Raw genomic sequence first — 20,124 nt, 5'->3', positions numbered from 1 at the left:
TCATCCAGCCTCCGTGCCGTGTAATATTCTTTCTCTTGGTTTGCGCTGGGCTGGGAAGGTATTTATGGCTCTGATCTCGTCTCCTCAATGTGTGCCTCTTCAGGTGGTGGATGTGGCTTCTTTTGCAGGACCTGCTCTCCAAACCTTCAACCACTATTCCTCACTGCTTCGCATTTCCACATGATTTCTATAAAATAAATGTGTTTTCAGATCCTGATGTGAGGATCAGCATCGTCCTTCACTCTCCAGCAGAACAACCCTCTCCCTTAAAGTAGATGTTATTTCTTAAGTCTCAGGTTGGGGTGACCCTCTGCTTTCTCGACGACTTAACATTCTTCTTGGAGCCTGATATCCTGGAGTCGCCTTGAGTGAAGGTTCCCCTGAGGTGTCCCCCATCAGTCTCAGGTTGAATTCCCAACTTTGTCATTGGGGTTTTCAGGATGCAGTTTCTGAAACGTTGCCCAGAGGATGAGCAGGTGGATACAGATAGGAGCCGGGCCTAGCGATGCCTACGACCTTGGAGCAAAGAATTGAAACATAGGTCAGTAGGGACTCAGACCATCCAAAAGGCTATGGGGAACAGGCTGGAGCAGCTGACTGGGGTGGAGGCCCTGGATGGAGGGCCTTACAGGGTGCTGGTGAGAAGCCCACGGCACACAGTGGGCTTGCAGGTAAAGCTGAGGGGGCGGCCTTGCTGTCACTCGGCTCTTACACAGCCATGCCACCACCCCACCAGCAGGGAGCTTGCAAGAAAAGGAACTCAGATCTGATTTCACACAGACTTCCACTTCTACCAGGTACAACTTCACCTTCAAGTTTCAGGAACTTAGATGTTTATAAAAACAATGAATTTTTCTTGCAGGTTGCATGATGTATGCTTTAAATTTATTCTGAAGCCCGACTTTACATTCTCAGCCCATCTGATCTACATGGCTGTCTCATTCTTTCGTGATTTGGGCATCGCAAGATGCATGAGAGAGTAGCTGGTTGCTGATGTGGTGCATTAGGGCTCCTGCTCCTCAGAAGCAGAGAGGCGGTGCCCTGTGGAGGTGAAGGGCACGCGCTCGCATCTGACTGCTTGGATGGGAACCAGGCTCTCCCATTTACTAGCTGGTGTCCTTGCGTATGTTGTTAACCTCTGGGTCTCTGTTCTCTCAAGCGGACGATGAAAATAATTACATCACGGCGTTCTGAGGAGTCAATGACTTACATACAGAGCATTTAGAACGGCATATAGCATACAGTGAGCGCTATTTACTCTCTTCCTCATCATTGTTATACGATGCAATACACAACGTAATACAATTTGCGACATCTGAATTCTATCTAACGTCAGCTGCTCCTGGTCTCATGAGCTTCAGTCATTGGATCCTTTTGCTGCCTATAAGTTTATGAGGTTCGTGTTTTGCAAAAGAGGACCAAGGTGGCAAAATTGGTACCTCAGGTATGTAAGTTAGCACTATGCCTCTGATGCTACACCCTGCACTATATAAAAACTTGAGTCATTAGCAGACACTGTCCAGCACTCTCTCGAGGTACACCCACGTAAGCTTAGGAGAAGTTGAGACATAAGCAACACAAGGTAACTTTCGTGTAGTCAGTCAGCTCCGACATATGTATATACGTTTACATATTTCTATGTACTTCCCCCAGCCAACACAATGCCAGGAGCCCTTCCTTTTACACAGATTGGCACTGTCTACAATATATGCCTGATCAAATTAAGCCACAAAGACTCAAAAACAAAATAAAAACAATCTTCTCACTCAATTCTCGCAAAGTGAGTCCAGCACCCTTGACTGAATAAGAAAAGCAATGATTGTTTCCTTTCAGATGCACCTCTCTCCTTCCTTTGAATCCTATGCAGTCGTAGTTTCCTTCTGCACTCAAGAACTGACTCCATTTTAATGCTATTTTAAATGAAAGGTGCATTCACGCCTGGGCATCTATGCAGTTTTATGTCATGTTATTTCTAAGTCGGGTCCAATTTCATCTCCCACCATGAGCCTTACGTGGTTGGTTATGAAAACCTACATTAGACCACCGAGCTGTTTTGTCCCGAGGAAATAGCTCTGAGTTCTTAGAAAGGAGGGCACATCGTTCAACTGTAGCGTGTCTGACAAAGGGAAGAGGAGGCACTGAGAGCACAGAATGCACGAGGCGGGTGCGCTGGCGGGAGGTCCCACACCACGTCCGACCTGAGGGGTGTTTGTGAAGAAGTGAGGGTCAGTACCCCATCTCCACCGTCTGAGGCCAGATTCTGCCAAAAGAAGAGTTGTCGTGTTGTTTGCCACAGCTCGTAGGGAGGAACAATCCTGAGGGTTCAGACTCTGATTGAACCAACTCTGATTGAATCCCTACTCTCTGTGGGCACTGGGCTAAAGGTTCTGTTAAGCGGTAGCTACAACTGGTCTCACTCACTCTAGGCCCTTGTATAAAAATGCAGCTGAGAATAACGGCCAAACCAGCAGTCGAGTTCACTGGGAATCAACTTGGGGAGATTGGTTTAAATGGAGCCTTAAACGTGGTCAATAGGACGACAGTAATTAGAGTGGCAAAATTAGGTACCGATAAGATACAGAAATAGACAAAGCAAAACACAATGATATTTCCAAGAACAGGAAAAGTATTGCATCCCATACTTGCTCTGAGGCTGCTGGTCTGATCTTCGTGGAGTTAAGAGCTGGCCCTGACCCCTTCTCAGAAGGACCCACACTTGGATTCCCGGCTCCGTCACAGTGAGAGGCTGCCCTGCCCCTGCATAGAGGGTGGGAAGTGCTAAGCTCTTGGTGAGACTGTCATTCTGCTATCAAACAATAAGCAGAGGCTGAACAGAGAAGGAAAACCCCCCTCTCATCTCCCCCATATCAGCCTGCCGGACTTTATCTGCTTGAGCTACCCATCCCCTGACTCCCAGAAGGATGCTCTAGGCTGGGTTCTCAACCTCAGCACCACTGACATTTTGGGCTGGAGAATTCTTTGTGGGAGCACTGGGGGGCTATCCTGTGCACTGCAGGATATGAGGCAGCAGCCCTGGCCTCTGTACACTAGATACCAGCAGTGACTCACACCCCAGTTGTGACAACCAGAATGTCTCTAGACACTGCCCAGTGTCTGCAGGGGGGGCAAAATCACACTGACCGATCATGACTGCCCCAGGCAAAAACCACCGTATTCTGGCCTCAGTTCTATTGTTCAATCAAGATTGCACACTTTTTTTTTCTGCTCGTTACTCAGTGGGGGAGTTTCTGAATCACCCACATCCTTGCATGAGGAGGCCCTGACCGGCTCCGAATGGACTGCTTCTCCAAATGAAACAGACACCCTTTTCCATCCAAGTGTTTGGATAGCTGGGTTTGCAAATTGTTCACGTGGTCGCGGAGAGAGGGGCCGCCAAATTCCAGGGCGTTTGTCAAACGGAAATCTGACTCAGGGGCCAAAGCCGTTGAGCGCCACGTTCTTCCGTCTGTGTTACATTAGAAAACACACTTCATTTTGCTGTTTCCTAGTTGCTCCAATCTTAAGAGAGGATACTGCTACTTATCAACAGGTCAGCGGATGCAGAAAAAAGCAGAAAAATATTTCAGTTACATTCTACCCAGAAAATGCTGAACACCAAACAGCATAGCGATCTGTGGCATGTGGGCAGTTTGGGTAACAAATGGGCCATCTGAAATGATGAGTTCTTTGCCACGAAATTCCTGCCAGCTCTTTCACCTTTGAGGGAAATCTAAACCTGGGTGTCTGCCCTTGGATAAATGGATCTTTCCAATAAGCAGCTTAAACGTGCTTCTGAAACAGCTCCAGGTCCTGGGGTTGCGCTGCGCAAGGAGCTTCACCTCACTGGAAACTCGCTGGTGTTCGCGCAGTCCCGCGCCCTCCTGTGCTTGGTTAATTGAAGCATCTTCCAGACAGTAAACAATGACCCACTGTAGTCTCAGAGAGGATGAGGGAAATCCCTGTAACATCCACCAGCTTGATTTGTCCAAGGAGCTTGAGGCTTGTCCAAAAGCAGGAGGACCTGGTTCTTCTACCATCGGCTGCAGCTACAGTGCCTGGCTTCTCTGCCTGGACAGAACTGTAGCTGAAATTCCTCAGAAATTGCCATCACGGGGTTTGGCTTCAACCGCATCTTTGAGGACTGAGTTATAAGCCATTTAACAAAGCCGAATTCAGATGGTGTCTCTTTACGAGAGCTGGATATGAGAACGTTAGTGGAAAACATACCACTGCCTTTGTTAACAGGAGATTTATTTTCAGAAGCACAAAACGCTAGCTGATCAGCCTCATAATAGCAGGCTGTTTTCTGGAAGGCACTGTGGTCGCTCAGCCGGCCAAACAATAGATTTGTTTCTTTGCGCTCCGTGGAAGCAGCCATTTTTTCTAGGATTGCTGCTGGTCACCCGATAAACTAAAGAAATTCCATGAGAAGTGACTCATGCGGAAAAAAATTCTAAGAAGCTCATGCATGCTTATGAAGCGTATGTGCAATATATTTCGAAGTACAAATGAAATTCTCTCGTCTGAGGCAGAATGCAGGTCTCTACCCTCCACCATCCTCACAGCCGTACATGGAAACAGCATCTGGATGTGAAAACGGTGGGCGTCCATCCAAGCTCTCCTTTAAACCCTTCCAAGGATGAGGAAAAATAAAACTCCACAACAGTCCACATCCTGGAAATATATCAAACCCATGTGCCCAGGCTGTAGAGGGAACCACTTCATGACACAACCTAGTTTTCTCTTGTGCATGAATCCACCGTGAGACGGTAACCCTCAGTGTCACCCCCACCCAGTTCTCCCGGGAATTGTAAATCATGCTGTATTACCTTCCTTCAACCTCCCCTCCGTGTGTTCAAGACGCTGGGCAGGCTGAACATGGAGAATCTATCAGCGGAAATCAACAAATTAATTGTTCTTCCGTATTTAAACGTTCTTTTGTGTTTGAGGATTTCAAGATAAACTTGCCAAAATGTCACATATTTCCAACCCAAACTAAACCAAGGGGCCTGTTTTCTGGGCTGGTGTTGTTTGTGACAGGGCCCAGCATTTTCTCAGTGCAAGAAACACCAGGTAGACGTCCCCCGTGGATATGCATGCTATTCTTGAGAGTCTACCTTTTTCAAAAACCCTTTTTCACAAAACGCCAGTGGAGCTGTGGGTGAGCTACAATGGAATGCGGCCATCCTACTGTAGTCTGCATTTTGAACAATTTCTTCAAAGGTTAGGAAAATCACAATGGATGGGACTACTCCTTTTACACCACTGCCTGATACGCAGGTTCCATCTTTCCCCAAATGCTCTTCGCAGAGCAGGAGCAGTGCCGTGTGCCACAGACACGTCTGGGATAAGCCAGAGTGGGTCTGGTCACGATGACCCCACGGGCTGGACCCGGTTCCTCAAGAGCCTCGAGTTCAGCTTAGCAGGAGAGCGGTGAAGTCAGAGCATCTCTCACTTTCTTGTAGAGAGAAGGTACCACTTATGCTTTTTACATAAATTAGATTCCAATTTTAGCAGGAAGTTTGAGCTTCAACCCACATTTTACCAACCAGAAAACTCAAGAAACTAACATTTTGGATTCCCGATCAAATATTGAATCTAGCAACAATTACGGAAGCTAAAGGTACTAAGCAGAGATTGCCAAATCGGATTATGGATCATGGTTACTATTTACTGTTCTTGAAGATTGATACTAAAAATGCCAGCTCTCTGCTTAAGTGTTTGCAAATACCACCAATTTGTGCTTCTATTTCTGTCTTTAATTTTTGGTGACTACAGCTTCCTCCCTCCCTCCTTTCCTCTTTCCTGCCCTTGCTTTGTCAAATGCAATGCCTGTCCCCAACTCTAGCGTCCAAAGCTTTTATTCCAGTGTATATTATATATATATAAAGCTACTAAAGGTGATCAGTACCTATATGTTGGATAGAACTGAAAATATTCATGATTTGCACGATAATTTTAACAGGTGGCCTGCGATCAGAGCAAACTGAACTCCATCGCATCAGAGCTTGGAAAATGGTGACCAGAGAGGATGTTGGCCAGGGTTCAGTCGCGCCTGCTGGGGTCAGGGCACCCTGAGTGGCGACAGGTGCACATCGTACCCACACACACCCTTGCCCACGGCACGCACTCGGCCTTACCTTCACGGCATACTCTGCATCAGTAGCTTTATGCACACACCGCTTGCACACGGAGTAGGAGCCCACCCCGATGTCCTCCTTGATCTCATAGCCATCGGTGAAGTGGATGTTGTTCCCGTGTAACTGCTGCAGAGAGAGACCAAGGGCAGACAGCGTGGTCAGAGCTCTCTCATGCCCAGGTACAAGCCCAGCACAGAGAATGCAGCACAAAGGAAGGTTCCAGATTGTGCACTCGAGGACACTGAGGCCAGGAGTTACTACAGTCCTCTGACCAAGGGCACGGAGCTAGTGAATGATGGTCTCAGATCGAAATCCCAACTTCCCTGACCTCTTGGGTTGTGACTGAACTTTTAGACACCATATACACTGTGTCAGCTGACCGGCCATGTTTCCCCAAAGATCTGAGAGACCGAGAATCTGGAGAAAGGACAGAAGCCGTGGTAAATATAGGGCGTGTGGGGCTCACCCTTGTGTCCAGAGTGGGTATCTAGATGTCAACGTCTAATTGGAAATCTGACCCCACGATGCCCCACTCAACACCCACATCTGCCCATACATACAATCCTCCATCCTATCTGCTCTGAGTGTAGACACAAAGCCACCAAGAAGGGTATACACCGTCACACCAAGTGTCCCCTTTACAGATGCTGTGTGTTTCCAAAAGGCCTCAGGGAGAGAAATGCCATGGAACTCCAAAGCCATCCAATTTACCTCAACTCGGTTCTTTTTTTTTTTTTTGAGGAAGATTAGCCCTGAGCTAACTGCCGCCAATATTTTTGCTGAGGAAGACTGGCCCTGAGCCAACATCTGTGCCCATCTTCCTCTACTTTATATGTGGGATGCCTACCATAGCATGGCGTGCCAAGCGGTGCCATGTCCACACCTGGGATCCAAACCAGTGAACCCCCGGCCGCCGAAGTGGAACATGTGAACTTAACCACTGCGCCACTGGGTGGGCCCCTCGACTTGGTTCTTAAGAAAAATATGTCATATTTCCTTCTTAGAATTCCCTATTTCTGATTACATTTCTCCTTATAAAAATGTCATCTTTGACCTCCCAAAGAGCACATTTCACAACAGAGAAATGGCACCCACAAACTGAACCACTCTTTTGGGGTACCGCCTTGACTCTGCACAGTGAAGATGCCCAAGTCTGACCCCGTGGGGGCTCCGGCCACAGACCGACCCTGGTCACACCCTTCTTGAGACTCTTTCCCCTCCTGAGGAAGAATGTGGAGCAGGGCTAAGGACCAGGTTCACATCACACGGCAGACACACACTAGCACCTGGGAGGCTGAGGAAAGAGTCTGTGATGGAAAGTGCCCCCGCCTCGGCTGAGACGGCTCTCAGTCCACCTGCAGCATCGGGGCTGGTGCCTCCTCACCCCAACCTGCTGCAGGAGACAAACGAGTCCAGCCCCAAGGGATTACCTGCACGATGGGGGGAACCGTGGTTTTGTGCTGATCTTGCTGCGAAGGCTCCTGGACCAGGCTTGAGGCCACGAAACTGAATCCTCTAAACAGATGATGAGCGTTGGCACTGGGGGGGACGCCAGGTGAGTCTGCAAGTGACAATGAGAGAGTTCAGCCTTCCAGGAGGAGCTGAGCGACTGTGTGGTGCAGTAACACTGTGAGTGTGCGGTGTGAGTGTGTGTTTGTGTGTGTAGGGAGTTTGTGTGCTGTGTGGATATATGTGCATGTGTGCAACATATGCTGTGTGTGTGCCCGCATATGGGCACGTGGTGTGCATTTGTTTAGTATGCGTGTGTTGGAACAGGAGATAAAACAAAGGTTTAGAAATGCTGAACCATATGAAACGACACTTTATTTTGGGTGGTTTCAGCAATTTGATTTTTAAATGGCAAAAATGCCTAGAACAAACACTTTAGGATAATTACAGATCAAACTTAGTATTCTTAACCACAACCCTCTGCCCCTCCCCACTCCACACTGAGACAGAGGCCACTAGGAACCTCAGGGTGGAGTTGTCAGCTCCTGGACCAATGAACATGGAGGCCGCCTTCCGGGTTTCTAGGTTCAACAGGAACTGTGTGCCGGGACAGAACTGGGGGCATAAATGACTCTTCCTGCCCTATCTGTCCCACAGCCTGCACAGCTCTGTGCGCAGCACGAGTCAGCGCTCTGCTCTTCAGGGAGATTCGGGGAAAGCCGCTCCTGTCCACAGTGGACAGGAGTGTGAACCAAGGGATTTACTTCGATTATGACTTCTCTAAGCTCTGTATGATTTGTCTGAAAGCTTGACTGCTGCGACACTGGTCCCATTTCAAGTTATCAATAAGTGAAAAAAAAGAGAAGGATAAATCACTGACAGGGAGAAAATATACGCATCAAATATAACAGGCAAGGGGCTAAATTCTCTCTTATGCAAAGAGCTCCCAGAGATCAATGAGAAAAGAGCAAAGTGCCCATCAGAAAAACGGGGAAAGCATGGGGTGCTGATTGCTACGATAGGGAAGAAAAACAGTACTTTCTGATGAGCAGGTGTGTACGCTTTCAACTGAGACGCCACTTTGCCCAACCAATTAGCAAAAATGAAAGCCATCAGTCACATCCCAGTTTGGCAAGAGGGTGGCTGTCATAATGGTAGGCGGGAGCAGAAGCTGGCATGACCTTTAGGAGAGTTGATTTGGTAGTATGGAAGTTTCAAAATTATCAAAATTTACAATTCACGTGTCCTTTGAAAAGCAACTCTTACATCCAGGAATTTATCCTACAGAACTACTTTCAAAAGTGCTTACAAATAAAGGTAGACAATGTTTGTGTTAGGAATATCTGACACAGCAAAAAAAATTGGAGACAGTGTAAATATTTACCATTAGAAAATCATGGGCATGACATGAAAAGATGCTCATCATCGCTGATCATCAGGGAAATGCAAATCAAAACTGCACTAAGATATCACCTTACACCCATTAGAATGACAAAAATATCTAAAACTAATAGTAACAAATGTTGGAGAGGTTGTGGAGAAAAAGGAACCCTCATGCACTGCTGGTGGGAATGCAAACTGGTGCAGCCACTAGGGAAACAGTATGGAGATTCCTCAAAAAATTAAAAATAGAACTACCATACGATCCAGCCATCCCACTACTGGGTATTTATCCAAAGAGCTTGAAGTCAGCAATCCCAAAAGTCCTGTGCACCCCAATGTTCACTGAAGCATTATTTACAATAGCCAAGACATGGAAGCAACCTAAGTGCCCAGCAACAGACGAATGGATAAAGAAGATGTGGTACATATATACAATGGAATACTACTCAGCTGCAAAACAGAACAAAATCATTCCATTTGCAATACCATGGATGGACCTTGAGGGAATTATGTTAAGTGAAATAAGCCAGTTAGAGAAGGATAATCTGTGTATGACTCCACTCATATGAGGAATTTAAAAATGTGGACTAAGAACAGTTTAGTGGATACCAGGGGAAAGGTGGGGTGGGGGGTGGGCACAAAGGGGGAAGTGGTGCACCTACAACATGACTGACAAACATTAATGTGCAACTGAAATTTCACAAGATTGTAACCTATCATTAACTCAATAAGAAAAAAATGAAAAAAAAAAAAAAAATCATGGGCATGACCAGCAATGGTGCATCCATATCCGGATGCTCTGTTGGGAAAGGATGCAAGGCCAGGAAGTCTACCCTAACTGGAATGAGACATGCTGTCATGGGAGGATAGTCCCAACAGTTTGTCAGGTCCAAAGAGACAAACCAAGCTGGAGAACATCCACGTTGTAAGAAAAATTAAAAAAAAATATATTTTAATATATATATTACAGTAAAATAATAAACAATATAAAACAATATAACATAACTCCTATAATGTATACATTGTAAATATATAAATCTAGAACAATATATAAAGTATATACGTATTCAAATTTTTTCCGACAACGTATATATGCAAAGAATTCTAAGTACATCTTATATATACAGCCCTGGAGAGGCCCTCTGAGTGGGTCTTTGCTTTTCTACTTCTTATCTTTTTTCTTTGTTTTGAGACTTTATTTTGACATGGAAACAGTACAGTCCAGTTTCTAGTTTTATCCCTGCCCGGTGGAGCAGGTGGGTGAGGGGGTGGGCTGTCGCAGAGAACGCGGCTTTTATTCCTGAGCATAGTGTTTTGGGGAGAAAGGCGATAAGTGGCTCCTTCCATGCCCCAAAGCTCAGCCCTGTGCCCTCCCTACAGATGAAGGAGTGAGCACCCACACTGTCCCTCCAGGGAGCCCTCGCCTCCCTGTGTGTGTGGGGGAGGCTCCGTGTGCCTGGGCTCAAATTCACCATGGACCACGAAACTCAGACCTTGACCTGTCACATCACAAGGGGCTTCACAGTCACTAATGTGATCAGAGCTAACTCTGCTAGGAAAGAAACTGCCAATGTGCGAGATGAGGGAAGCTGATTAAAAAACAGAAGGCTCACCTGAGTAGTTTTTAGAATCTGGAAATTACACACTCAGAGACAGCAGAGGCAATGCACGTGCCGTCTGAAGACTGCTGGGTTGCAGCGGCTCCGGGAGCTCCAGGCGGTGGGCTCTGGCTCACAGCTTCGCTTTGTGCTGTGTCTTCTTCTCCCACCCCGCACAGAATTCTGGCTTGGAGGTCTGCCTGTTCTTAAAAATCCCCTAAGCTACCACGTGCTTCATGCAGTGACCTCCAAGCACAATGGGTACATCATAAGTCAATCATCAACCCCCAGAGATGGTTTGGTGTCCTCTCCTAGGGTTTTAGGTTGAAGAATTTGAGCCCGTTCTAGGGAATTAGCGTGCGAATGTCAAGGGCGAGAAGATCTGAAGGCTCATTTTCAGCATCTCAGAGTGTGTGTGGGGGGGAGGGTACAGCCCTGTTAACTTGAACTGATAACACTTTCATTATTGAGTGGAAAATCTGTAGATCAAATAAGCAATGACTTTTAACTATAAGGAGGCGTGAAGTACAGGGCCACGCCTTCCATTGCCCAGGGCTGCTCTCCCTGAACAGACAGAGGAGAGGTGGCTGACAGGCTCAGCAAACTCCTGAAGTTCAGACGGATCTTTACACAAGGTTAAATCAGCTAACGTTTGATCGATGTGGCCAGAAGGTGACTAAATGATGGGTGGCATAAATAGGATTTAAAATGTTTGATAATCACCCAGGGGATGCTGATTTTTAGCACAGTACTTAAAGAAGAGCAAAAATATGGGTTGGACAAAAGGAAATTTTAAACAGAGTACAATCAACCTTTGTTGATTGACTTGTGTGATATGTTTTATGGGTTTTTAAATCTTAAACGGGCATCTCTCGGCAGTCAGCGTGCTCTAATGGGCAGCGGATGTGTCATCAGGGGACATCAACTAACTTTAGCATTGGCTTATGTTGAAAAAAAAAAGGATAGTAAGATTCCTATAGGAAATTCCCACTGTGCGTCCAAGCCTAACATATGGATGTGGCGTATCTGCCATTTCAGAATCGCATCGCTCCCACTTCCCATTAACCCAGCTCTGCACCCAGCTCATGTGCTTAGAAAATCCTACCCTCTTATAAATATGTCAACACAGAGTGAATGATTTTTCTGTGTCCTTAGCACTTCAATTACTACCTACCTCAAAGGCAAACCATATGGCGTAATAAATTAACTTTAAGTAAAATTGATTGGAGAATTCAAAATAGTAAGGAATAAAAAAGCCATTAGAATGACTTGTGTCTAATTATGTTTCCCTTAGGCTAATATTAAAATAAAATTGAATTCTCTATGTGCACAAAAGACTTACAAGGTGCTCAAAAAACAGCTTGCGGGTCACACTGGCCGACTAGGTTGGAGTTTAAATTCTTCGTGGATCATATAAAAAGGAGGCATGTGTGAATAATTCAGAGTTGGCTGTATTAGCATTTCCTTAACAGGCGGCACAAGGATGGTCCTTATTTCAGTATTTTAAATGCCTAGCTCCAAAGGATGGAGGCTTGTGATGAAACACTGCACATTTCATTAAGGACGGGGAGGTTTGCATAAGCATTCATAGGTGGTGTCCTTTGAGCCTGTTGCTTTTGTGTTCCTTTCACATTCACAGGAGGAGAAATAAAATGACCTGTTCAGGTGAGCTGTGGGCAGAGCCAGGATGGGATGCCCAAATCCCACCCCCTTCTTCCAACCTCTGAAGCCAAAAAGTAACCCGATTCCATGAACTGGGTCAACTGTCAACAATAAGGACCAACCCCGACACACGAATACTTTCTAAGGAAGATGACAACTGGATGGAAGTCCCATCACCTCTATTAGAGAGAACAGACTAGATGTTTCCTCCTCCTGGGCAGCCTCATCAAACATGGCAGCAGCAACTACCCAAAATTTTGATGGCCGGCATCACTCAAGCTTTGTCACTGATGCCAGTCTTGGTTTTATCTGGGCACTGCAGGAGGACCCAAAAGAAATTAGTGAACAGTCTGTCTCATGGCTCCCTGACTGATAGCGCCCAGAATCAGCTTCCTGCCTCTTCTTGGAGCCAATGTTGCTTAGGTCAGGAGCTGCTCCGGGTACATTAGAAGCCCCACGAAAGGCTTGCTATGCTCTCCATCGGCACACAGCTCATTCGTGGTCTGGGAAATGGGCTTTCCCCTACGCCCACAGAGAGCAAGGTAGATTCTCTGTTCCAGCTTCAACTACCTGATATCTTGTATTTGATGCTTTATTTGTTTCATGATTAAAAATCATAGAAAATTTCGTATTCAAAAGTAGTAAGAAAAGACCCCCCCTGGATACACATCACACAGCCCAATAACCCCCAACTGGCTGAACTTGCCTCACCCAAATCTCCAGAAGGGGCTTGACACCCTACCATTACTGTTATGACTGAACTGTGTCCCCCAAAACTCACATGTTGACATCCTAACCCCCAATGTGACTGTATTTGGAGAGGGGGCCTTTAGGGTCATAATCATGATTAAATGAGGTCATGAGAGGGGGGCTCTGATTTGACAGGATTGGTGCCTTATAAAAAGAGGAGGAGACCCCAGAGCTTGCCCTCTCCTTGTGCAGAATAAGGTCAAGTGAGGATACAGAGAGAAGGTGGTCGTCTGCAAGGCAGGCAGAGAGCCCTCACGAGGAGCCAAAATATATGTCTGCTGTTCAACCCGCCCCGTCTGCGGTATTTTGTTATGGAGGCCTGAGCAGCCTAAGACGAGGATCATATCTTTAAAAAAGCTGTTATTAATATAATTTATTAATATTAAGTCATTAATATCACAAAAGGATAACTTTTAAAAGGAGCCGACCGGTTGGGATTAAATTTGGCAGACCCTAAGAGTAATTTTAGACAAACCATGAAATCTAAATTTACGTGTCCATCTGCTTTTCTGGGATCCAGCAGTTTTGATACAACTTTTCAAACAAGTCTTTGCTTTTAGCACGAACAAGATCTATACTTTCCAAATCTATAGACCTAACTGACGGCCTCCCTCTTTCCACAAAAACTCTCTAAATGAGAGATTTCCAGTGTCTCCAGCTTCTTTTCCCATGCTAGCCCATGTCTGTCCCTCTGAAAGAGGTGGTCACTGGGTTGGCCACGCAGACCAAGAGGCGGGAGGGGCTAGTGTCTATAGAACACCTGGATATTTCCAAGCTGGTTGTCACGTGGGGGATAACCAAGAATTGATTCCATGACTTACGTCTTTATGATTGGGCAAAGGAAACAAGAAAATCAAACAGAACTGACTGTGATTTTCCATGAAAGTGTTCTTGCACATAACTCTCTGGTTCCTAGTATCTGCCCCTCCCTGGCCGGGTAGGACGGCCCCTTAGAAAGAATGCTCCCTGTAGGCACACACCTGTGGGCGTCCGTGCTGTGAACTCAGGGTCAAAGTGGAAGGTGTCCTCGGGCCGGCCCACTGCAGGTTTGAAGGGTGGCTTGACCTCCTTCCGGTACAGCTTCTGCAGGGAGAGCAAGAAAGGGCACTGAGGAGCCACTGAGACACCGGAGAACGCCGAGGAGCAGCAGAAATATCTGTACACGCACTGTCTCAGGTTCCATCTGACAGCAGCCCCGCTCAATACCCTGACATACTTGTGAGTACATAGGTAAAATACATCTTATATTGATATAGATGATATATAATTAATTTATGAAAATATATAAGAGTCATAGTTCAAGGTCTAAGGGTTCGGGGACATGCCAAGTATTCTTCATTTTAGGGCAATGGTTTCCAACTGAGTTTTTGGGCAGTAGAATTTTCATCTTCAGCTAAAACCTGAGAGGACAGCCACATTTCCCCCTCACCCCCGGCAACCCCAGCGGGGAGCCCTGCTCCTGGGTGCCTCCTTCCCTCCCCGGTGACCTGGGAGCCAGCACCTTGGACCCTTCAGCTCTGTGGGGACACTGTGGAAATGCCTACCTAGGTCCTTTCTTGCCCACACATCCCAGGATCTGTGTGTGCTCTGGGGGACCGTGGCACTTCCCTTGGACACTGACTCTGGCTGTCAGCGTCCAGACCCCTCTGCGCAGGTGGGTTGGGTCATGTTCCTTTACACACATCTGTGCACTTCAACACACTAACACACTCCTGTGAATGCTAACGAACCCATGGGAATACTAGTCGGAGAACGGGCTACATGTGGGGGTCCCAAACTTATTTCCCTGGGGCTACCTCTCCCAGAAAGCACAGAGGATCCACACCCCTCATCTCTCGGGTCTTACAGCTGCCTTCTTGAAAAATGCCTTACTAACCTGATGGAGGTTATTTTCCATCCTCTTCGGCAGGGCAACAACTCATTCCTTGATTCCATGATTCAATTCAAGGAGCAACACGAAGGCATTGGGATCAGGCTTGGCAATGAGGTGGACAGTGTGGCAGATGGTGCAGGAGCGAGTGTGGTTGGAAGGAAGGAAGTTGGGGTACCCCGAGAGGTTTGGGGTGCCAGTCTGTGGAGGTGGGCTCCAGAGCAGAGCGGCTGTGGGGCATCGTGGGGGGCAGGACCTACAGCGACGCCACCCCAGATGCAGGCTGAGAGGGGTTTCCATCCAGGTAGATTTCAGGACATGGAGGATCTGGGTTTATTTAAATCACCTTGGAAACATAAGTCATGGGCGATGGCCAACGTGCCAAGAGGCTGTCCACCTGGCAGGCTGGCACGCCAGCAGCAAGACTTGGAACCAGGCAGAGGGTCTTGCTGTAACTATTTAGCATGAGTTGTCCCAATCCTGCCTGATCAGAAGGGTCCGCCAGGTGTTGGCTGAAAACACCAATTTCCAGGCCCTTTCCTGGTGCTCTGATTCAATAGGTCTGGAGCTCTGCCCTGGAGTCAGGGCCCCCAGTGGACGGGCAAGTCTGGGAAACGGACGCAGTCACTCTCACTGAGAGCTGCTCTAAATCTCTCAATAGCACCCAAATGCAGATTTTGTCACCTTGCTCTTACAGAGGAGGAAACTGAGGCTAAGACAGGTTAGGTAGGTTGTCCAAGGTCAAGAGTGACTAAGGGGCAGATGGGAGGGGGACCTGAGTCTCATATTACAACAGCTCTCGGAAGGGAAGGTCCAATCCAGAGGCAGGAGGGCCCCAGACGTCCCCACCCCTGCCTGGAGCACACCCTTCCAGAAGCCATAGATGCTTTGGAAACCGCACGTGTGGCTGTCAGCACAACAGCCACGTCCAGGGATAGGGCGCCCAGGAGGCCATGGCTCCCACTTGATTTAACGAGCAGCACAGTGGCGTGTGCCTCCGTGGGGTCTCAGGGTGAGCACTCGGGAGCCATCAGAGGAGAAGAAACGAGTTAATTCAGCCCTGAATTATTTGGTGATTTCCTGCCCTGGGTGAATAGATTGCATTAGGAATTGAGTTAGCCCTTTCCAGAAACAGACAGATGCTGCTCTCAGTGGTGACGTGCTCACTGGGGGTGGGGTGGGGTGGGATATGAACTTCCCTGACGCATGCACTTGTCAGAGGAAAGCTAAAAGGCAGAGGTGAGCTCCATGCCCTGATTAAAATGCTGGGCATCACGGAGACCGATGGCCGCCCGGTGCTGCCCGGTGGGGCTCAGAGCCCCTCCCCTCCCACCCACGAGTCTCCTGCGATATTCGAGCTGGATTTTTGAACACATGTCTGTCCTGCTCAAGTGAAATGCACCTCCTCTCCCTCTGCGTGCGCGTGTTCTCTTGCTGCTTGGGAAGGGAGGTTGGAGGGAGGGAGGAGAAGGAGACAGAGAGCAGAGCGAGTGGCATCTCTGCCATGCACACACAGGGCCAGGAATCCTACCGTCATTATGAAGGGGGAATGAATTTACACAAGAGGTTTCCATTCACCAAAAGCACACACACAGAGCTGGCTTAATCCAAGCGAGAGCTGTTTTGCATCTGGAAAGCTGAAGCTCACACATTTCAGTTCTTCTCCTCGCCCCAACTCCACCGCCACAGGGACCCATGGGAGCAGGAGGGAGCGCAGGGCCATCTCCCATGCCTGCCCCCAGCTTCACAGTGGGGGACGAAATAATCCCCTTAACCTGGTGCTTCTCAACTGGGGGCGTTTCTGCCCACCAGAGGACATCTGGCAGCACCTGGGGTTGTCTCAACTGTGTGAATGCTACTGGCGTCCAGTGGGTAGCAGCCAAGGATGCTGCTCGCCGTCCTGCATGCTCAGGATGACCCACTGCCTTGTTTCCCCTCCGACCATCAACAGTCTAACTGAACACCAGTTATACTCGTTAAGAAGCACAGCTGGGATGTTGAGGTCACTGGCACTTTCCTGGGACCTGTTCTCCTCCCTGTGAAAACCCACTCAGCCCTGCTCGTTCTCTGCCATGGCCTCCACCCCTCCCTCCCATGAGGAAATCGATGCCTTGAGAATTCAAGCTGCCCAAGAAAGCAAAGGTTTCACCTCCCACCAAGCAGACTCCAGGGGCCACATTCTCCACGCCGTTGCCCGAGAGCAGCTTGGCGGTCCAGGCTGGGAGGCTGACCCCTTGCTTGACGCAGCTTCCCTCTTTCCAAGTGTATACCCATGAGGAAAAAGAATTAATCAGAATCAGATCTGTAACCAACAATGGGACTGGGGCTGGCCTGGTGGCGCAGCGGTGAAGTTCGCATGTTCTGTTTCCCGGCGGCCTGGGGTTCGCCAGTTAGGATCCCGGGTGCAGACACGGCACCGCTTGGCAAAAGCCATGCTGTGGTAGCTGTCCCACGTATAAAGCAGAGGAAGATGGGCACGGATGTTAGCTCAGGGCCAGTCTTCCTCAGCAAAAAGAGGAGGATTGGCAGTAGTTAGCTCAGGGCCAATCTTCCTCAAAAAAACCCCCCAAAAACAAAAAAACAATGGGGCTGCTGCGAACTTCCTTTGGGTGGACAGCTGTGCATCCTGTTAACTGAAGTATTTAGCAATAACTCAGGGAGCGAGAGACGACAGGGACCCTGGTGCCCCCCGTCCCAGGACCCTGCACCATATGGCTCAGCTCATGCTTGCCCTGCTCGGCTCCGTGCACTGTTCCGTTCCTTCCTCTCCCCACTGCATGCCCAGCCCTGTGCTGGAAGCCACTCAGTGCACACCCACCGAGCCAGTCACAGAACCCGGCAATCACCCAACACATGTATAGCATGTAAAACCTCCAGCTTTACACGCTAGCTTGTGCAAGCACATGTCTGCTTTTTCCAGTGCTTGCCAAACGTCCTCGGTAAGCCTGTGCTTCAGCTAAGGACTTCCTAACCGACTAGAAGGGAGAGTGTGTGTGAGCCCACCAGGGGCTTGCTGGAGGGCGGGGGTGTCGTCTGTGCAATGGTAAACTTCCACGTGGGCCCCTCTGCCCTGGTAACACTGGTCTCCATCATGCCTATGGGCATAATCTGTCCAGGGGCAGCCCCAGAACACTGCCCTCTTTGTCCCCCAGAGGTTGCTGTGGTTTCAAGCAGATAGCAAAGGACCACACAGCCACCTGGGGCATTTGGAGCTGGTCCCCCTGCCCTTTGGACGGCTTCCTTATGCTCGGTGCAATGCTAAGAGCCAGTCAATTCCTTCCTGTTACTGGATAAACATTTTGGAAAGTGCTAACATGTGTTCTTATTATACATGCTTTTCTTTCTCTGTGTCTAAACCTAGGAGTGGGTTTGAGGTTTTCGGGGAAAAACCATCTTGCTTCTCATTTTGTCATGTGCCCTGCTGCACACAGGGTTGAATCGAGAATGAGGTGGCGGCAGCCGTGTGGTAGGATTCTGAGCTTGACGAGATGCATTATGATTCTGACCTGCATTTCCCTCTCTGAGTCCCTGGAACCATTCATCCCTTGCTGACGAAAGAGAATGGGGTCTCGTGATCATATTCACCGGGCATCACTTTAAATCATCTCATTTGTCCCAGGAGATTGGGATCACACAGTTGTAGCAACGTTGGGATGGATTTCACAGTGTACAAGTATCCGCTAGGAAGCTCTGAGCTGGAACATTAGGGTTCTATTTATACATAAAAGCCCTTCAGATGACTAAGGGAAGGACACAGGGGGTCAAACAAAAACAGTGACTGGATGATGGAACATGAAACTGATCCTAGCTCAGGGTCACACACTTGACATCCGTTTTCTGCAGGCAGGTTTGGCTCCAGGCATTTCAAAATGAACCCTCTCCAATCGGCCAAAGGGCACAGTTATAGATTATTCCCAAAATAGCAATGCAGAAATCAGGCAGAGCAAGATGCTGAGTGACGACAGGATGGAAGGAGTAGCAGGAAGAATTTAAATGATTGCAGTGCACCATGGGTGGCTCTGATGCGTTGGTGGTCCACAGAGCGGAGCTCTGACACATAGGTTACTGCCAGTGTAAGTGATGCCAAGAAAAGTGTCTGGATTTACAAAACTGCTGAACCCAAGGGATTATTGGCCAGAGTCCTGTTGGGTTCCCTGAAAAGAAGCTCTCCTGGTGTATGTAGCATGGGAATAAAATGACAGAAGTCTCTCTCACGGGCAGTGGAAGGAACTGCTTCGTGCTGCTGACATGGGTGCTGGGAGATACCAACCAGCAGCTGACAGCTCCTGGGAGGCAGACCCCTAAAATCCATTCTCCATGCAGCCTGTGCAAACTCCACCTGTGGGCAAGAAGCACCCCGCAGATCTGGGGCCTTCACGCTGCTCCTTCGGAACACACAACAGGCAAGGTCAGGAGCCTCTGGCACATGCTGCTAGGTCTCTCAGTGACCTTGAGGACTCTTTTCACTGCCCCGTGCCTCGGTTTCTCCCAGGAGTCCCTCCCACCTCACAGCATAGTGATTGATGATATGTTTGGAAGGGTTTGGAAACATAAAAAGGATAATGCAAGCAGAAGCTATTAGCATTAATAAGAGTTGTCACAATAATGAGTACTAAATGGTCACAATGAAGGACTTGGCTTTGGCCAGGAAATGAGGATGCTGATCAGCAGATGTCCCTCACCGGTGCCTGTGCGTCTAGGTGGGCATATTCCCACTGGAGGGCATCCTGGGACCGGCTCCTGTGGTCTGCGGTGATTAACTTTCATGAAGCTTATTTTGGGTTCGTGCTAATTCTACGTTCTCCGCTGCAGCCACAGGGGAGAAGCAAATGCAGCTATGAGGACTGGACTCTCCCGGAACCCTCCATTGAGGCTTTCCATCTATAATGAACTTGCAATTTTTCATTCAGCTGGTCAAACCAAGCAAGCTTTCAGGAAGAATGCCTCCTGAGCAGACGTTCATTTGCTGGGCTCGTTAAATAGGTAAGTTAGATGACAGAGCAGGACAGACTGGGGCAGCACCCCTCACTCCTGTTGTTAGCGGGCTTCTGTTCCTGGAGGTCACCCAAAGGCCCCAGAGAGAAATATTGGATGATAGGTGTTTACTTAAAAAAAACACAAAAAACTTCTGCTGGCAGTTTTGGTTGTAGAAGGAAGCATAAAGTGAAATAAACATCCTTCTACTTTCCAGATTGGATCCTGAGGCAGGCACTGGGGGAGAGCACACAGCAGAGACAGAGTGGTTGGAGAAACGCCTTCTCATCGTCATTCT

At 48.2% G+C, this 20,124-nt stretch overlaps 1 protein-coding gene across 5 annotated transcripts in view; it reads right to left on the bottom strand.

Moving 5' to 3' along the window:
• The window catches only part of RPS6KA2 (ribosomal protein S6 kinase A2), a 366,717-nt gene that overhangs the window by 23,977 nt on the left and 322,616 nt on the right, over positions 1–20,124 (bottom strand). For all 5 annotated transcript variants that reach the window (XM_070517829.1, XM_070517702.1, XM_070517789.1 and 2 more), the window contains 3 exons: positions 13,963–14,065; positions 7,571–7,701; positions 6,141–6,266 (listed from right to left, as the gene is read on the bottom strand). In XM_070517829.1, coding sequence (XP_070373930.1) covers positions 6,141–6,266; positions 7,571–7,701; positions 13,963–14,065 — 360 coding nt within the window. The remainder of the gene's footprint in view (positions 1–6,140; positions 6,267–7,570; positions 7,702–13,962; positions 14,066–20,124) is intronic.

Source organism: Equus asinus, chromosome 1, assembly GCF_041296235.1.
Source record: "Equus asinus isolate D_3611 breed Donkey chromosome 1, EquAss-T2T_v2, whole genome shotgun sequence".
NCBI classification, from domain to species: domain Eukaryota; kingdom Metazoa; phylum Chordata; class Mammalia; order Perissodactyla; family Equidae; genus Equus; species Equus asinus.
The sequence above is the reverse complement of the archived record's forward strand: the minus strand, read 5'-3'. Positions and strand labels throughout refer to the sequence as shown.